General features: G+C 47.5%; 1 protein-coding gene across 2 annotated transcripts; it reads right to left on the bottom strand.

Moving 5' to 3' along the window:
* Positions 1-422: 422 nt before the first annotated feature.
* FAM180A (family with sequence similarity 180 member A) lies at positions 423-19,788 on the bottom strand. 2 transcript variants are annotated; one of them, XM_053553703.1, is made up of 3 exons: positions 16,402-19,788; positions 6,038-6,138; positions 423-4,568 (listed from the first exon to the last, which is right to left on the bottom strand). In XM_053553703.1, exons 1-3 carry the CDS (start codon positions 16,820-16,822, stop codon positions 4,224-4,226), a joined length of 867 nt encoding a protein of 288 aa, XP_053409678.1. In that variant the 5' UTR covers positions 16,823-19,788; the 3' UTR covers positions 423-4,223. The 2 variants fall into 2 exon arrangements, with proteins under 2 accessions (XP_053409678.1, XP_053409679.1); XM_053553704.1 differs by lacking the exon at positions 16,402-19,788 and adding an exon at positions 14,939-15,057.
* Positions 19,789-20,019: the final 231 nt, after the last annotated feature.

Raw genomic sequence — 20,019 nt, forward strand, 5'->3', positions numbered from 1 at the left:
CAGAACACAAGGAATGGCATTCCAAGGTCTGCAGTGTGGAATGGAAATTATTCCCAGGCTAAAGGTAAAGTGACTCCAGAAAACCGGTTCTTCTTGACTTCTAAGACAGGTGCAACTATGGATAGCCCAGGTCCCCTGTGAAATTATCTTACCATCATAGGATGGGCTGGGATGACTCATTTCTTTAAATGCACGTTAAAGGCTGGCTACTGTATTTACTGCATTCTGGCCTCATTTTTGTAATGATTTTGAAATGCAGAGTGAACAATACCACATGTGTGATGTTTTGGCTGCAAACATGAAAGAAACTGGGTAACAACAAACAGCTGTGGAAGTTAGCATCCACTGTTACACCCATGAGCCACTTCAAATTCCTTGGTGAGATGATCTGAGATAACAAAGATTCCAGTGAGTTTAGCGATTTCATCATGACATTTTTATTCCACCGTAGATGAATATTGTTAAATAAAACTAGGTAAAGCTAATGGTACAGTAAGGCCAGTAGTTCTCCATCAGGACCCTATCCATTTTTCAGGTGAAGAAAACACTTTCCAGAATCCAATGCTCAAGAAATGTAAGGCAGATTCCACTTGTATGAGGTATCTAAAGCAATCAAACTCTTAAAAAACAGAAAGTAAAATGATGGCTGCCCAGGGCTGGGGGGAAAGGGCAAAGGGGAGTTCTTCAGTGGACATGGAATTTCAGTTTTTCAAGATGGAAAAGTTCTAGACGTCTGTGAATGTACAACAATGTACATTCTATTAACACTATTGTACTCTATGCTTAAAAATGGTTCAGAGAGCAAATTTTGGGTTATGTGTACATGTGTTTTACACAATAGAAAAAGGAAAAGGAAGACATTATAATGGACTGGGAAAATAAGGATTATTATACAAAGTCATTTATCAAGCATTTAACTTTAGACCAGTTTACTGAAAGAAATAGTATACTTTTGACTGATTCATTAGCTTCTAGGTGAGATGACGGAGCAATGAAAATTTTAGCCCCGAGATGTTTGTCAGTGTCTCTTTTGAGTGGCCCTGGAGGTAGACACAAGGATGCTGACTACAGAGGTAACTTGCAGGGTTTTTAGGTCCTAAAATTTCTCAGCAGAATCAAAATGGCAGAAATGGTTCCATACATCATGGGCAAGTTTCCACTATAAGAATCTTACTCCCAAGTTTTTCCTATGAGTAAATGTGACCCAGTCATACCTGAGGGTATGTAAATCATGGCAGTAATGAGACCAAATGGGAGAGTCTATTTCTCTCTGGCCTGTCTGGCCCTATTCTCTCTGGCCCTATTGTTGATTGGGCAAAAAGTTGGGTTTTTTGGATGGTGGTGATGGTGGTGAGCATAATATAGTAGAGCCTCTGTAAGTTGACCACCCAAGGGACTATAACAGCTGGCCAACATAGGGAGTGGTCAACATAAGGAACTAAGCCTGCTGAACACGTGGATACATCCAGTCTATAAAAATTAGGTCAACTTAAGGAGGTGGTCAACATAGGGATGTGGTCAACTGTGGAGGTTCTACTATATTTCATTCTGCATGTTAGTGAAGTCATTTCTATAAAATTTTTCATGGGTTATATGTATTGTGTATTTATATATATTTAATATGTATTCAGATTAAAATAGTATTTAAGAATCTGTTTTCTGCAAATGAAGTCTTCATTTGTCTTTCAAAAAGTTGTATCCTTATTTTTTTCCATTTTTTTAAGTCATTGATTGCCACATAAATTTCACATTGCAATTTATGAATACAGAGTACCTTTGATGTTTTTGTTGTTGGCTGAATGAACTACCATTGTTACTGTGGTCCTGGGACCCATCCTCTCATTTAGAGATCTCCTAACACTGGGAGAAGCCATCTGGCAGCTGGTCTATCTGATGATTCTGAGCATACGGCAGCTCTCAGATCCACTCTCAGGGCAGTGGACTCCCAGGCTGCACGCAAGACTCTGACTGTCAGGGAATTGCACAATGTCAAGACTCTCACTGTCAGGGAATTGCACAATGTCAAGACTCTCACTGTCAGGGTATTGCACAATGTCAAGACTCTGACTGTCAGGGTATTGCACAATGTCTAGGGATAGAGGCCATCAACGTTCCACTCCCCACTCCACATCTAGGAAAAGCGCCAACAGTGAAGGTGGGCTAGCAGGTGAATCTGCCCCAGATGATCTCAACTCTGTCTGCCTGTCTGTCGGCTTTTGTTTAATGCAGACAGTGATACTCAGAGGAAAGTGAACGACAGTGAGAGGCAGCGTACAGGCAGGCAGAGACAGAGCAAGAGGCAACCAGAGGAAACTTGCAAATGCATCAAGAAAAGATAGAAAGATATCAGAACTGGGCCTGAAGATAGAGCAGCAGAGACACCAACCGAAATGAAAAGAAGACAAACCAAGTGACCATGTTGGAGAGAACATGTGACATTAGAAAGAGAAAGAAAGAATGAACAAAAAAACATGGACCAGAACCTGCATTTGAGGGAGTGAAAGAGAGACAGTCATTGATTTTCTGGGCCTGAGACTATCAGGAGGCACAGTTGTATTTTTCTCTGATGATGGTGAAGACTTTCCTCTGGCATCCTAGGATTTCTCCAGAAAGTTCACACAGCTTGTGCTGCTAGGCAAAGCTCATTTGTTCAAAGAGTTTGCAGAAGTCCAGACCTGATCATCATCAAATGATGATTGTTAAATACCCATTTCAGAATCAAATTTAGCTCTATGGATCCTCACTCACTCAAAGATCAGAGATCTTGCAGCTTTAGCCTCCAGACCCCATCTATGAACTTGGGAGAAGCCAGAAAGATCTCTGAGCTGGTGCCCTTATTAGAACCCAGGTGCTTGGCTCTGAACTCCTTCGTCTTAACTCTTATTTAATATGAAATTATAACAGTGAAAGGCAGGTTATATTGGTAACAGATGATGCAGTCTAATGGCCTGATTGGGGGAGGGGATTGGCAAAAAAACTTAGAGCCGGACACAGAGTTAGCAAAGCCTGCCTGAGATCTCTCAGGGTTGGAACAGACGGTCCAGCAGACTTTTCAGATGCAGATGGCCCCCTTGTAGTATCGTAGTATCTGACAGTCAAATGATTGCAGAAATTTCATAGATAGAAGGAATTTTAGAGATTTTTTTCAACGCCTTCATTAGAATATTTCTTTCTTTTTTTTTTTGGCCAGGGCTAGGTTTGAACCTGCCACCTCCGGCATATGGGACCAACGCCCTACTCCTTGAGCCACAGGCGCCGCCCAGAATATTTCTAATGATTATTTTAAGAGATTAAATAAAAGCTTAAGGCATGCGTGTCATATATATAAGGTAAACAGATATTGAGTCAGTATTTCTAAAATGAAAATGTTGGTATCTGAAAGAGTAGAATTCTGTCCTCTGAAAATTATTTTCATTTGGAGCACTTAGTTCTCTGATGATGCTGTATGAAATCATTTTGGCATTAAGACAGGCCTGGGCGTGGGAGCACCTCGTTCACTGGGAGGACCCTCTCAGCCTTAGCTTGGCTTCTCTGTCCAAAGACACGGCATGACTGGAACTGGACTGGTGGCATTTCTGTGGGTCCCCTTCCTGTTTTTCTTCTGTTAGACCAGTTTTCAGAAAAGAAGAGTTAAGAGATACAGGTCATAACCTTACCGATTTTCTAACTGATTCTTCTTGGTGGCTTTAGGAAAAGTCAAGAAATGTATCCATGGCTAATAATATATTTGTTTGGGTATAGCTCTAGTTATTTTATATTTGCTAGAGAACCTCTGGAAAAAAAAAAGTTCATTCAGCCTAGCACTCTGGTCCCTTAGGACAAAAGAAACATGTGCCCCATCTTCCTGACATGCCCAAACCCCTGTGCTGTCTCCTCTAGGTCTGTTGGCACTTTTGGGTGTGTGTAGCAATCACTCTGTGTTGATGGCGTATTTCAGACTTCTGCATGTCGCCGGGGACACATTCCCCCTCCGGATGCATCTGGGATCACCACTGCAGCCCTTTCTTCCAACCCAGGTCACCTTATGGCATGAATCAGATGTGTCTACCAGGAAGCTACAAGGGGCAAAGAAGAATTGGGGCTACTCTGATTTTGTCTCTGCCACTCTGTGTTGGTGGTGCGTGTTTCGTTGCTGGTCTCTGTAGATGGAGTCGAGAATGAAGACTTTCTGGGTCACTGTGAATGCTAGCCCCTGTTCCCAGGTCCTGGTGTGGGCCAGGCTCTCAGGGAGGCACTCCAGGACGTGAGGACCGCATCAAGTCATGTCTCAGGGCCTGGAAGAGGCTGATGAGGGCCTGGGCCCAAATGTCCTTCTGATAGCCGTGGGACAGGGCTGTGCGGTAGGCCGTGTAGGCGAGAGTCAGCACTGTCCTTTCAAAGTCTTCTTTCTTGAGGATGCCAGGGTGGTTGGAGAGGCTGGCGTGGAGCCTGCGGATGTCTGGGATGCGCTTGGGAATCACATCATTGCAGATGGTGCGGAAGTCTGAGGCCTTCCGCAGAGAGGCGAGCTCTTCGTCCTTGATGGAGACCTTCAGGTCAGGGCTGATGTCAAGTTCGGCCAGCAGGAACTGGTGAAAAACAAGGGATGTGGAAAAGATGTGAAGCCAGGCATTGCTGAGGACATAGTTATATAGTCAACATCACATGTATTCACTTAGGGAGACAGCTGTGGACAGCACTTTCAACCTCTGGTCTGTCTCTCCCACTTGCTGTGCAACCTTGAATGACTTACTTACCTTCTCTGAGCCTCACTTTCCTTCTCTGTAAAAATGATTAATGGCAATGTCTACTTCAATGGGATGTTATGGACAAGTCTAATATGGTGCCTGGTACAAAGCCAGTATTGAAGTAACTAATTCCTGTTTCTAATATCTTAGATAGATACCTTCTTCCCTTTCTCCCTCCCACCCACTAAACATCTTCTAAGGCATAAATTGATTATTTCCGATAATTTTAAAGCAGAGCCTGGGAATTTGAAGGAGGCAGAGAATTGTGCGAGGAACTAAGTGGGATACGGAGATTTGCCCTTGTCTCTCACCTGGTTGGGTCGGTAATGCCCATCCCTGCGCGATACCAGGCTCGTAGCTGGAAACTAATAAATACCTCTGGGATGGACTGACTCCAAATCCTGCCTCTTCTGTCTGTCTCCATCTTCCTAGCTCTGATCCACCCTCTGGGCAGCTGCCTGCGTTCTTTCTAAAACACAAGCCTGTTATATGACTCCCATGTTCAAGGCAAAGGCTGCACCTTTTCTATTTTGCTCCCAAGCCAGGATTTGAAATCTCCTCCCTGGCTCAACTGTGCGGCTGCAGCATCTGTTTCTTTCTTAACCATACACCCGGGGGCACGGAGTCCGGGGATGGTGAAGCTGCAGGGGAATTTTGGAGATGGTAATTGGGGGAAGTCAGGCCCAGAGAGAAGTGGTGGCTTAGGCAAGGGTGCACAGCTGGTGCACAAAGCCAGGACCAAAGCTCAGCTCTGGAGCCTGGGATTGTACCAGTGAACTGAACCAAGTGACCTCAGGAAATTCCTGCTTGTGGTTTGGGGGAGGAGTGGGGTCTTAGAGGTGAAGGGTGACAGGCAGAGGAAGGCTGCCTATGGAGAGGCCCTGTGCTTCCAGAAGCTAAGCAGGGTTATCTGGGCAGCCAGACAGCTGGGCTGTTGCAGCATGCAGGGCTCGGGGACGCGCGGCCCCAGGAGATATCTTGGCATTGCCTGGGTACCACTGACGAGTCCTGCCTCAGAGCCTTTGCCTGGGAACATGGCCACTTTCCAGTGCCTGGGTGCTGGGATTCGTGCCTGAGGGCCCAATGTAATCCCTGGTTTTGCCTGGAGTGAGCGCCTAACACCATCACTCCCTGTTACAGCACGTGGGAATGGGGAACAGGTACAGGGAACACCTCACCTTGGAATGAGTCGGGTTCTGCGACCTGCACCAACTGGCCTCAGCCATGCCCTACCATGGCAGGGGCCATTCATGTCCAGGGGCTTGGGTCACTCCTCCTTCTCCAAAAAGACCATAGTCCCCTCTGCCTACCTCATAGAGCAGCTCCACTTCCTCCAGGGAGGTCTGCAGGACGGGGTTCAGTGGCATGGAGGACGACCTCTTGGGCCGGTGGGCAGCAGGGAAGAGCGCGGCTGAAAGGAATGCGAGTGTGAGCGCTGGTCGCTGTGTGTGCCCTGGCCTCTCCCGGGGTCACCTCGAGCGCTGGTCGCTGTGTGTGCCCTGGCCTCCCCCTGGGGGTCACCTCGAGCGCTGGTCGCTGTGTGTGCCCTGGCCTCTCCCTGTGGGTCACCTCGAGGGTGCCCGGGGGGCCTGAAAAACCACTGACATCGGGTGGGAAGAGATGACAGACCCAGGCATGTTAGACCAGTGGTTTCAAAATTGCTGCTCATTAGAACCATGCGAGAAAGTTTTGAAAATGTATATGCCTGGGAGTTTATATTAAAGCAAAGCAGAATAAAGCAAGACTGAAGTGGGTGAGCAAAGAAAAAGCTTCTAATTTAGCAAGTGAATTCCCCGGAAGTACTGTGCCCTTATAGAACTGCGCATCTGAGCACTTTATTTTGTCAGTAGGAAGCGGTGGGAGATATTTATTCGTATCCCTTTTAATCACAGGATCAGACTCCTGGCTAACTCGGCCATTGTAAATACAGCTGCCAAGAATTTGAACACAGGTGACAACATAGAGGGATAGCCCTGGGGACCATGTGGCCATGCTCAGGGCCCCCTTCAGGGTTGGCTGATTTAGAAACACGTTTGGTTTAAAGTCAGTGGAGAAAGTTGTTTCCTGGTGTTTACATGCAGAAGTGTAGCTGGGGGAAGGTGGATGGGTCCCCAGAGGCACACAGGCTAGCAAGGATTAGGCACCGGCTGAGGACAAGCGAGGGAGAAGACAGAGCATCAGAGAGTGTAGGAGTGATTGATCACTATTAGGTACAGCTCTCTGCGGGTCAGGTTAGGGGCAAACAGCCCCGACCAGCTCCACAGCTCTCTGCCACTGACAGAAGCAGGGGCAGCTTCTTCAAGACATTTGATTGTGATTTTCTTCACTTCACTTGATCTTAGCCAAAAGGCCGAGAAGCGATTGATTGTGATTTTCTTAAAAACCTGGGGAAATAACTGTAAAATTCTGAGACTCAGAGGTGAGTGGCGCCCCTGGAAGTCGTGCAAGCATACTTTGCATGATCACAAAGGACAGCTCTGCCAGCTGACTATGGTGCCCTTGAGCCCTTGAGCAAAGATCAAATTATGTTCAATGTACTCTGTTAAAGAGACAGGGAATGACGTAAAGCATTTAAGAAGGATTTCCATCAGAAGTGATAAAAAATGAAAGGACTTTCCTGAAAACTGGTGAATCTCCCACTTCTAGCAAAAGCCCATTGATATAGTATTACTGTCATATTGCCATCTCAGTAACTCACGAATGATCAATGCCACACGTTCCCCGAGGACTGGGTTTGAGGTTTCTGTGCCACCCCCCCTACCCGGCAGAGCCCGGCCGGTGTCAGGGGTGTGCACTGGGCATGGCAGTTGGCCGACCTCCTCACTATGCCGGGGGAGGCCTTGACCGGCAGATGGACCAGCTCTGCCTCCTCAGGCCAGTCCTGGGGAAGGAGCCTAGTTACTTCAGAGAGTATTTCCCAGCCCAGCATTTTAGAGGAATTTATTCTCTTTGCCAGAAAAGACTCAGTTTCCTGCAGAATCATAGACTATGGAAGCCTTCACTCTTCAACCACTGGTTCTGCCTATAGTTTCAGGAGCAGCTGAGGATACGGAGGTGTCTCATACTCCAGTGGTTAAAGCCATTAGAATCTGTTGAATCTCTTCAGGGGTTTTAAACACCTGTACCCTGGAACCCAGCTTCAAGTTTTGATTTAATTGAACTAGGGTGCAATGGGGACACTAGGATTTTTTTAAAGCTTCATGAGGTTGAGAAGCTCTGTCTGGAGCTTGACCTGAGGTTGTGTGGAATCCACCGTACCCGCTGTGTGGCCACTCTCAGGTGGACCAATAGTTTCCAGCCTTGATGATAGGTCACAGCTGCATCGGAGCTTTCAGAAACCCAAATGCAAAAGGCCACATCTCAGGCCAATTTGTGGACATTTCTGGGGGTGGAGTGTGGCCTGTGGACTTTTTGCTGCTCTGGGTGATCACAAGATCACGATGAGCAGCCAGGGAGGATAACCACTGTGCTATCCAGTTCTGAGCCTTCCTACCATGAGACAATTCAAAGCTCATTCCCATCAGAGGGAGCCTTCCAAGGGCCTCTCAAAAGCCAAGGACATTGTGTTCTTGGAGGCATGGCGTGGAAAGCACAAAGGGGGCATGTACTTTGCTCTCCATCCTCTTAGTAGGGAATGAAACCATCACTGGTCCTACATTTGTCAAGGTGTGACCAAGGTAGATGAAACCTCCTTCTCAGGCTAGGATCTGAGAGTGACTTGACTTCTTTAATTCTGCTCCCAGAATTTCTCTTTTATTGCAAAATTAAAGATATTATTTCCCTAAGCAAAAACAAAACCCATAATGACTCAGCCTCCAGTGGATGAAGGGCTTAGGGAGGGACTGTCAGGGGCGGGGGGCCCTTTCTGCTCCCTGTAATCTCAGACTTCCTGTGGCCACCTCCCTGGAAGTTATTCACATCCTAGACCCTGACTTTCTTCACTCAATTGTTTCCCTGTGAACAGAAGCACTCCTCTACCAGGCTCGCCCCGGGTGGAGCCCTGGATCTCAAGGAGCCGAGAAGAAAACACCTGATTCACAGCCTAGCTTGAGAATGAGCATTTTGTCATTTCCAATAGCCATTGTTCTCATGCCAAATAATAATATTTTGGTGGAGATTGTTAGAATAGCCTGTAGTTGAGGGACACAGCTATTGCTTTACAAAGTATGTTTGGGAGCACAGGAACCTTACAGATGGGCCTCTCTCCCCCCATAATCTTTCCACTTGCCTCTCACATTTCTGCAGCTGCCTTGATCCTGTGCATTGGGCAGGGCAGAGCGTTTACGTCCCCTTTGGCACCAGAGTGCAGCCAGCTCTGGAATGGACATCTCAATGGCCCAGGAGCTACCCAGGTCTGAGTGAGGAGAGATCAAGAGAGGATAAATTGTGTTGATGCTGGAGACAGTGGGCAAGACACAGCTTTCTCTAGTCAACGTTAAAATGCAGGAGTAAAAAGAAATGTACAGTCACTCCAAGCTGATCTTGCCAGTAATGACGAGGGGTGGACCCTGCCAGAAACTCTAAAGGCTGAAACAAGGGCTGACCAACTCCCAGATGTGCGTGTGCAAAGCTCGAAACTAGACTTGCACCTACATCACCAGAACCACAGCCCTGCTGCCCCCAGGAAGCCTCTCCTGGGAGCATGGGGTGTTCCTTCCCTCTCTCCTGACGCTTGCTGTGTGTCACCCTGTAGTGCTATCAGGACAGCCAGCTGGGAGGGGGGAGGGAGAAGGGAGGGAGAGCAAATGGGTTTAGGTTTCGGCAGATTGACCTCGGTTTTTTCATCCTGCAGCGCTCCAAATGTGGTCTCAATATATATTTTGGGATGATTAAAAAAAAAAACTAGTAGTAACAAAACAAAGCAAAATGACAGCCCTGGAGAGCTTTCAGGCGTTGCTGATTTTCCTTCTGTTCCCTTCCATCCCATCCTTCAAATTTATGGGGTTCATTTTAAGTTCAGCTCCCTGCTGTCTGTGAATGATTAGTACACTGCTTTGCACAGCATGGTCTGCACAGGGCTGCTGGGAGGGTGGTCTGAGGCGCCTCATGCCCAGGCCCTTATGATAGAGGCTTCTCTGAGAGCAGGTGGGGACACCAGGACACCGAGCCTCTGACATTTGTGTCACAATCACTGACTTTGTGTACCTTTTGCTCGGTGGTATAATATTGGGCCAATTTGTCATCTCCCTTCTCCACTTGATGTTCCACACCCAGCCTGGTAGGTGCTACCTCAGCATGTGAATGTGTCCCTGAGGGCCACTCAGTGTGTCTGTGTTGGGGACACTTGAGATTCACCTGAAAGTCTGCTGCACAGGCTGGCTTGGGGATGAGGAAACCAAGCAGCAATCTTTTCCCTGACTATCCTGGACACCAGTGAACATCTGTGATCCGCTGATCAGCCAGCAGCCACAGCTGACTCTCTAGTTAACGTCAAGCCACATGGACTCAGTCAGTCCAGGAGCTGGACCCCAGTTTGTGATCCATGTGTCCTGTCATGTTCTGTCTGTGTCTTCTGTCGAGAGACACTTGTGGTCCTCAGACAAAAGCCATTAAAGTGTGGAGCTCAGGAGTCCCCCCTGAGCTCCAGGCAGTGTGCTCTGCACTTGTGAGCTAAGTATTAACTTCCCACTTTACAGAGGAAGAAATGTGGAAGTTAAGGAAATTGCCTTAGGCCACCCAATTTGTTTGAGGTATGACTAGGATTAAAATCCACATCTCCCAGGCTCCAAAGCCACCCTCACTGAGAGGGTGAACAATGCTATCTTCTGTAGTACATCCACCCGCCCGAAGACTGGGCAGTCTGCACCTCTGAATAACAACAGGAAGGATCAGTGTAGTTACTTATTAATGAATGAATGCATTTCATACAAAACAAAAGTCTTAAATGGATCACATTCAAAGAACGTCTAGCTTTGACTTATAATAATGTGGTACGCCAGGCCAGTCTGTACAGTCTGTAGGATGACTCTCTCACGTAGATTTTCGACTCTGCTGCTCCCTTCTTATTCCTTTGCAGTCATTTGGCAAAAGCACATCCCGACTGCCTGCTGCACACCTGCGCCTATGCACCTGGAGGTGGCTGAGGAAAACCCCACTGTGTGGGGTGGCCTCACTCCACATTCGTGGTCACTAACCTCACCTTGGCCCTTCAGTGCTGCCAGCAGTCATCCGTGTTTCCTGGTCCCTCGGACCCTCCCGCTTTCTCGGATGTCAGGCTGTCTGCTCTCTCCTTGGGCCGGCTACCTGCCGCTGGCCCCACACGCTGACTTGTGTGTCTGTGCTCCTAACTAGAGCCAGCTTTTCCATGTGTGCGTGAAGTCCCCTATAAAGATGTCACTTCAGCAGTTCACCCTTTCCTTTCCTACACCATTAACCTTCCTGTCTGCTGGATCTTTCACAGCAGTGTGAAAACTCACTGCTGCTGTTTCTGTCTTTATAAGAAATGAAAAAAAATCCCTCCTCGTTGGCTGTTCTTCCTTCTCGCCTCCCTCTCCGCATCCCAGGCTTCTGGCCTCAGTCTCGGCTCTTCTAGCCTCACTCCCTTCCTCACTGACTTTCAGAGCTTCAGGCCGACGTCTCTATATCCAATTGCCCACTGCACTCGCCGTTGGAGTTTGTAATAGCTGTTTCTTTTTACCCCATCCCCAACCCCTAACTACACACACACACACACACACAGACTCTTCCGTGTCATCTCTGGGCTTCACCAGCTTCTCAGCACTCAGGTGTCATCCTTGACTTTTTCTTTCACATCCCATGCTAGTGATCTAGCCTGGGCAGCTGTATCTTCGACGTTTATCTGGAAGCTGGCGACTTCTAATCCCATTCCTGCTGGCCTCCTGGTCCCATACTAATAGTGTCTCTGCTTCCAGCCAAGGTTCCTTAACACACCAACTGAAGCAATTCTGTAGATTCACAGGTCTGACGATGTCACTGCTCTGTGCAGAGTGCTCTCTGGTTTCCCGTCCATCTCAGAGCACAATCTGCAAATGGCTACCAGGTGCTGTGTGATTTGGTATTTTTTTCTAAATTTGGGCAATACCTCATTCTATGCCATATGTGTTCTCAGACCTGTTACTACCTTTCTGGATTTCTCTGTTGTCCTCCCCTGGCTCATGCCACTCGACCCACAAGGCTTCATACAGTTTTTGTGCCTATCAAGCATGCTTCTGCCACAGGACCTTTGCACGTCTGTTCCTCTGCCCTGAATATCCTTCCCCAAGAGACTGCCTGGCTCCCTCCATGGCTCACTCTCCCTTCAGATCATGAGGCCCCTCCATGACTACCATATTTAAAATAATCTCTATATTCTCTAACCTCCATCCTTATCTTATTACCATTCAACAAATTATATCATTTTAAAATAAATTAGAACATATCAGCTCCACTAGGGTATGGGATTTTGTCTATTTTTTCCCCTGCTGTATTCCTAGCGCCTGGCATCACATCCATACTATTGTTAAATGGATAAATAATCCCATAGGAACACATTTCCTACCTTTGTCACTCAACTATTCTTTTCCAGCAAAAAAAGATTTTGCTTTACAAAATCCTTATCTTTTTAACCGGGTAATTCTAGAGTTTAAAGGTTCTGGCTAATTATCAGAAAGTAGACATTCTGTCTCCACCACACCCTCCCTTTATCCCTGAGGAGTCCCAGGTCTGGCCTGAAAGAAGCTACCTTTAACTGACCTCAGTAAAGGCTGTCCCCTGCCACCCTCACGCCTGAGCCCTGTCAGGGATTTCCTGCCTATAGAATACATCCTACCTGCCTTTGTTTTGCAGCCAGACCTTCTCTTTGACTTTGAACAATCTGGGGTAAAAATCTCCTCCTTCTTTCCACCCAGGCCCGTATGTTCCACGTTACTGAACAGTGTTAAGGCGACCACAATTCCCACTTAACGCTGACCACAGTTCCTACTTAACTTTGCGTAGCATTTATACCATGGAGCTTGCTGGAAAGCGTTCAAACTGCAGACCATCTCAAGTCAAACTGTATTTTTAATGAATCACTTGAAGCTACCCCAGGGAAAGGATGGGGGGTGGCAAGGAAAAACTCTCATTTATGAAAGATCTTTGGCCAGAGCCTGATGATGTCACTAACTTGTTGGCTCCTGGGCCAGCCCTTTGGAAATGCAGTGCTGTTCTGGGTGAGCCAGGGTTTTGGCCTACATGTGGGGGTCCTCGGGGAGAGCTTCTGAGAGGGCTGCTGACAGCCAGCTCCTCGTGGCTGGAACCTCTACCACGCAGGGGGAGTTTGGGGCAGCTGAGGGCAGGGGAGGAGCCTAGAAGGGATGGAGAGATATGGAGACGGGATGAAGAAGAACGGGGATTCTGAGGTCAGACGAACCCTGGGGGTCGAACCCAACTCTCCTCTTCCAACTAGGGGTCTGGGCACTACCGTTCACGCCCATCTGCAGTTACTTTTCTTACCTATAAAGTGCCAGCATGGTGCCTGCCTCATGAAAGTGGCCCTGAATGGTGCAGTTGGCAGTGGCTCAGTGGCATAGCCACAGGCCACAGGCCCTTCTGTCATGGAATGTTCTTCACTGAGTTCACACACAACCCCAGGATGGATACTCTGAAAATGACCTAAATTCTAAAGGCTGCTCTTCCTATTACAGCTACCTTTCTCCCTCCCCCCCCCTTTTTTTTGAGACAGAGTCTCAAGCTATCACCCTGGGTAGAGTGCTGTGGCATCACAGTTCACAGCAACCTCCAACTCTTGGGTGTAAGTGATTCTCTTGCCTCAGTCGCCTGAGTAGCTGGGACTCCAGGTGCTCGCCACAAAACACTGCTATTTTTTGGTTGTGGTTGTTATTGTTGTTTGGCAGGCCCCGCGCCAAATTCAAACCCACCGGCTCTGGTGTATGTGGCTGCCACCCTAGCCGCTGAGCTATAGACACTGAGCCCCAAAATTACTTTTTTTTTTTTTTTAGGACAGTTAATGATTGTGTTTAATGAAATAGAGGTTGATCGCCAGGAAATCCCAAAATTACTTTTAAAAGAAATAATTTATATGTATTTAACAAAAGCATAACTATTCATATCAATGAGCGTATACATATTCCTTTCTGGTCATCTCCTGGTGGGTGGGGCTCTGGCAGGACCCAGGGTGTGCTAGGACTTGGCCATCTGTAAGTGTGTGTGTGTGAGAGTATGTGTGGACCCGGCCTCCCTGGGTTGGCCACACTAACCACAGGTGAGTCATTTGGTATTAATCAAGCTGGTGGGACTGGAACAAGCAATCTGGGATCCTGGAAAGCTGTCTCCTAGGCTGGAATCCTAGAGAGCGCTTCTTAGGGAGAGGCTGGGGTGGTGGTGGGAATGGGGGTGGGTGGGGAAAAGGATGTTCTAATAGCAGACTGTTTTGCCTTTGGGTTTATTTTAATTTTTTTAAATTTCAGATTAATTAGGTTACAATGTTTATATTTGTTAGCTAGAGTCTCTGTTTGGGGGTTTATTTCTATATTTCTATGTGTTGGAGTAGGAGGGTGGGAAGGGGAAAGTGAGATGGTAGTGGGTGGGTAGGTAGAAGGTTGGGGGTAGGAGAGGCCCCCAAGATTGTTAGAGGGAGGGGTCACCCTAAGACTGTTCCCAAAGGGAATTCTTGTAAATTAGGGCTGGGGTTAAGGATGAAGGTGAGATACATTTGGGAAAACTCTTATTTATTAGGGTGTGACTCCTATTCTGTCTTAAAAAAAAGAAATGGCAAGAATTGTTATTTCTTTTGTAATTAGAAAAGAATGTTGAAAATGAAAATAAAACACCAACTATGTGGAAGACTTTTGATGATGGTTGGAGGGACTTCATATCATTTTCTGGCTCAGAATGCTAATGAACCACTAATCCAGCCCTTTGCATCCACTATCTCATACAGCGGCCTTGCCCTCAGATGTGTGGGCTTTGAGTCTATAGCTGTGAACTTACGAGGGACAGACCTTCCCAGTGAGGAGGGGGTGGGACAGGGTAGTTGCTCCCAGGATGTTGCTACAGAACACCCTGTTGAGAGCCTCAAACTTTCTTTCATGAAAAATTTTCATTTTTAAAAAATTGCTAGGTAATAGTTAAAATATATATAAGTGTTTCTTCATTTTCATCTACATTTTTTAAATATGATCCTTACAACAGCACTGTGTGGGTAACTTTTATTGTTGTTAGTATGATAACTGTTAGTGAACTAAAAAGCTCAGAGAGGTTAAGAGACTTGCCTGAGATCACACAGCCCATTAGAGGCAGACTTGAAACCTTGGAGTCCCTTGCAGGGTCGCTCGTGGTGTGGCCATAGTGTTTACAAGCTGTATTATCAGTAAATCATCTTTTTGCTTTCTAACAGCCCCTGTTTTAGGAAGAGGGGATATTATTAACCCTTTTGAGTAGGCAAATTAAGCAGTTTCTCCAGTGTGACAAAGGGGTACGTGTCAGAACCCAGCTCTGAGGTCTCTGCTCTCTACTTGCAAGGGCTGCTCCTCCCCACCCCCCAATTTGTGCTTATCACGAGCAGGAAAGTGTGTGTGCATGTGTGTACACACATGTAAAGTTTCCATAAACAAAGGGGAATGCTACAGTGTTTACCCCTGGCCAACAGGCACTTCAAGCCCAACCGAGAGGACTGATATGGGGCTTAAACATGAGGAAGTAAAACCGGAAATAAATGCACTGGCTTTTGCCGCCCACACCCCATTTCAGATGCCTCCCCGAGCTGCTCTGTTCTTCCCACTCTGGCTGTTCCTTCTGCCCATGACGCTGTCCTTGAGAAACAGGAAGTTTGTCCCAGGCCGCCGTGCTACTCTTTATCCCATTTCAGAGCTCTAGAAACACCTCTGGCCTGACTTGAGGGAGCCCCATTCTTCTAGTTCTTTCTGGGTAAGTGAACTCGGTTGACTTCAGAGAGTGGAAAGAGTTCAGATTGGTGAGGAGGGGGCAGCACACTCCTGGGTTCTCCTAAAAGTGATAAACTAACTAGCTCAGGGGCTGCCAGGGTCACCCAGGCAGAGCCAGATCAGGGGCATAGGGAAAAGATGCCCTCCAGCTCTGAGGAACCATGTCCCAGGGAGACAAGTCGGTGGTGAGAGAAAAGACTTTGCTGAGGCCCCTTCCTTGCTGTGGGGAGTGGCAGGGGCGCGCGGAGGCAGCAGGGGCACAGAAGGTGCTCACCTGCCACTGTGCCCAGCTCTACCTTGCTGCAGAGATGTGTGCCTTCCTGCCCAGGAGGCAGCAAGGAGGCCTCCATCCTGGCAGCCCAGGCCGAGAACCTCTGCTCTAGTTTTCCTGGGGAGCAGGCCTTTGGCATCCCAGCCCCTGTTTAGCAGCAGACCTCAGCACCTGCTTTCCAGACAGTCTGCACCAGCTGCACAGCTGGTGGGGGAACTCCATGGCGTCTGTCCACCTTCTGTGAAGCAGAAATGGGTTCTTCAGCATGCCAGAAAGGGATGCCTCTGGGTTCTCCACCTCAACCAAGTTCTCTGGAGCAGCTTTGATTTTTCTCAGTGGCATTTCCCCATCACCTCTAACAAGGAAGACCATGTCAACAGCACAAGCCCTGGGCAGAGATGAGATACGAGGAGGGTGTGGGGCTTCTAATGTCCTTCCCTCTGCTTAGGACCCTCCAAATGCCTAAAAGTCTTTAAGAATAATGAGCATCAAGTAAGCAAACGAATAAAAAGCAACTCACCCCTGCACCACCCGTGGGACACAGTCGCCTGAGCATTGTAATACACCAGCAGAAGCAGCAACGTGTTCCAATGCATCTGGTCCTCCAAAAAGATGAAAGATTGACCCTCACAGCCAGTGGGACCACAGCCGTCACAGGTACGCCTGTGCCGACTCTCCCAGAGAGAAGACAGCGTGCTTCCCACCCTTCCCTTTTGCAGAAGTGCACAGATGTCTCCCCTGCCCAAGAAGGGTGGAGGCCAAGGGCTGCGTCCTGGGTGGGACAGGAGTCGGTACCTCTTTTCAGCCAACTCTCTCCGGGATTGGGGGACCGGGCTTCCACAGAGAGACTCTGTTTTTGAGCACATCTGGAGTGACTCACGGGGCATGTGATCTCCTTGGCAGTGGCGTGGATAAATATAATTTCTGTACTTGAGTTCCATGTGTTGGATGCACCCACTGGAATTTTTCTTTAACAAACAGACCCGTGGAACTTGCTAAAGAGCCTGGTGGAGAGTTGGCCGCTCTCCCCGTCCACACATACTGCACCAGAGCCAGGGGTGAGGGTTGGAGGGAGAGCCAGGAGCCTGGCTGGCGGACACCCTGGCTAGCTGGGCCCAGAGTTGCCTTCAGGACAGCAAAGTCATTGTAGTGCCTGGGTGGAGTGTCACTGTTGGTCCTTCCTGGATCTAGACCTAGAATGTTGGTGCCTGGAGCCAGGCCCAGGGCCTGCCAGGATCTGGGGAGTGGGCGGACTGGGCAGTAGCAGACATGTGGCAATGACATGGTGCCTTGGTGTCAACTGTGAACCTGGATAGGTTACGACTCAGGAGCCCAGAGGTGGCCCCATTCATATTCAGGATGCCCCCCTTTCTGGAGTGTGCCTAGACTTGGGACCAAACCACTTTGAATCTCTCAAGCAAAATGGTTGTGTTTTTCCGTGATCATTTTAATATACTGCTGTCGACACCTTGATTTTGTCCAGTGCCAACTGCCTTACCTTCTCCAAAATTACAGACAGGGAGAGCGGGCACTTGGGGACATTGAAAGATTACTTCCTCCTGTGTGTTTCCAACCCGTGGAGGTGGTGTCCAGGGGGAATGGCTGTGGCAGACAGGTCCTCGAGGGTCACCTCTGTCAATCTCCTCTACTCTTTTTATCTAATATAAGGAGCTGTTTGGAAAAAAAGAAAAACTGGACTATAAAATTTGGAAACCACTGATCTCACTGATGTTAGTAATAGCTATTGGTGCTTCATTTGTTCCAGACACCGTGCTAGGGGCGCTCCTTGTGAGAACTGGTTTAGTGTGCACACCTGTGCACAGGGATCTCTCACATTCAGGATGCCTCCCCTGAACAGAGAGACAAAGCGAGTCAGAAAAGTAATCTATAAGCTTCAAGTACCCAACTTAAAAATGTAAAAAGAAACAGGTGCGATTAATTATAATGATGCCTTTTATTTAACACAATATGTCCAAAGCATTATTATTTCTGCAATATAGTAAATAGTAACAAGGTGTTTTATATTTTATTTTACATTATGTTGTTGAAATCTAAGGTGTATCTCACACCTGAGATTCAGACCAGCCACATTTCAAGTACTCAATAGCCACATGAGGCCAGGGGCTGCAGGGCCAGGAAGTGTGGGGTAGAAGGTGATAGGGCAGGCTCTGAGGCCAGATGCCTGCCTTTGAATCTCGGCTCTGTCATTTACAGGCTGTGTGATCTTGGTAGAGTTAATCTCTCTCGGTCTTGATTTTTCTCATCTGTGGAGTGGGAATAATAGTAGCTTTTCTTCATAGAGTTGTGAGGAATCAATGAATAATTTGTATGGATGCTCACAATACTGTATGGCACATAGTAGGCAGTCAATACAGGTGAGCTGTCATATATCCACATGAAGAAATAGGCTCTGAGGGGTTATTTGCCTGAGGTCACCGAGCTAGTGGAGCTGGGATTTAAACCTGATTCCATAGCCTGAATGCAAAACTACTGCTCCTGGTCGACCTCAAAGCCTTATTGTTGGGAGCTCCTTTGTGGAGTAAACTAGTAAACTAGTAAACAGCTAGAAAACTGGTTCTGGAGGGGCAGGAGGGACCCCTGAAAATAATCCCACCAGGGCTAATTTTAAACTACAGATAATCTAATAAGAGGCTTGCAAGCTTTCTGAAATATTAGCAGTGAGTTCTCAGGAAGCCCCTATAAGCTGACTCCTGCACATATTTGCTTTTTATTCATACAGTTAGTTTTACTGCTTAACTATCCCTGCTTCTGGAAACAGTTTTCTACATACAGCTTTCTCTCTGTACTTTGTTAATCTGCATTTGTTGATTGAGGCTCCGATGCTCCCCTGAGTGAGGAGGGGACTGAGGAAGGAAGATAGGCGAATCTGGACCACAAATCATGACCTTGGACTCCGGTCTTGGACTTCTTCATCTGCAGGCTCAAGTCTTCAAACTATCACCTACTGATTACTAAGCTAGCGTGAGGATTCGCTTCTGGATTGGGACTGGAAGAGAACATGTGGGCAACTAGCTTCATTTCATAAGATGATGAGCTAGGCCTCCACCCAACACTGCACCTGGGCACCAGGAGGCAAAACACATCTGCAGTCACTTAGCCTGAGTAAAGTCTTGGAAAACCCTGGCCTAGAATACAGTACTGAATTTTTTTTTTTGTTTGTTTGTTTGTAGAGACAGAGTCTCACTTTATGGCCCTTGGTAGAGTGCCGTGGCCTCACACAGCTCACAGCAACCTCCAACTCCTGGGCTTAAGCGATTCTCTTGCCTCAGCCTCCCGAGTAGCTGGGACTACAGGCGCCCGCCACAACGCCCGGCTATTTTTTGGTTGCAGTTTGGCCGGGGCCGGGTTTGAACCCGCCACCCTCGGCATATGGGGCTGGCGCCTTACCGACTGAGCCACAGGCGCCGCCCGATTTTTCTTTTCTTTTCATGTTTCTCTTGCTCCTGCTGCAATTCTGCAGGCACTGGTTGAGACTGGCAGAGAAATAGCACTGCCTTTTGTAGCAGAGCACAGTAAAACCACAACAGTGGAGTTCCCAAAGTTGTTGATCACGTAAAGAATACTTTAGGGAGGGTGCTCTGCTTAAGACAGCACTTGTCAAGTGCGTCTTCACTCTGAACTCTCCAGGGCTGACCTGTATCTCTCAGTCGACCTTCCAGCTTAGTTATCGATCTCTGACCACACACCTTGTCTTATCTCATTCAATTTTCTAGCAAGTTTGTTCCATAGATAGTAAAAGAGTCCATTTTATATATAGCAACCTAAAGTGTAGAAAGGATCAATAAGTAAGGTCACATAGTTACTGGATGGTAACACTTCCATGCGCTGCCCAGTAAGGTCTGGGATCAGAATGGAAAAACCACGAAAATGGCCTGTACGAGAGATGTGGGATGCCCGGAGCAGGACAGGCAGTGCTGGGCTGGGTTCCACCTCACAGTAATAGATAAGGGAGTGTTTTTCACCCCCTTTTTTATCTCATGGCACACGTGAACCTATAGTTAAATTTCTGTGGCATGCTTAAATTATGTTGATTAAAAAGAGTAAAAAAAATTGTGCTTTGAACTTCTTTTGAAAATAATTTAATTAATGATCTTTACAATGTCCACCGCACACCTAC

This window comes from Nycticebus coucang, chromosome 11 (assembly GCF_027406575.1).
Source record: "Nycticebus coucang isolate mNycCou1 chromosome 11, mNycCou1.pri, whole genome shotgun sequence".
NCBI lineage: Eukaryota > Metazoa > Chordata > Mammalia > Primates > Lorisidae > Nycticebus > Nycticebus coucang.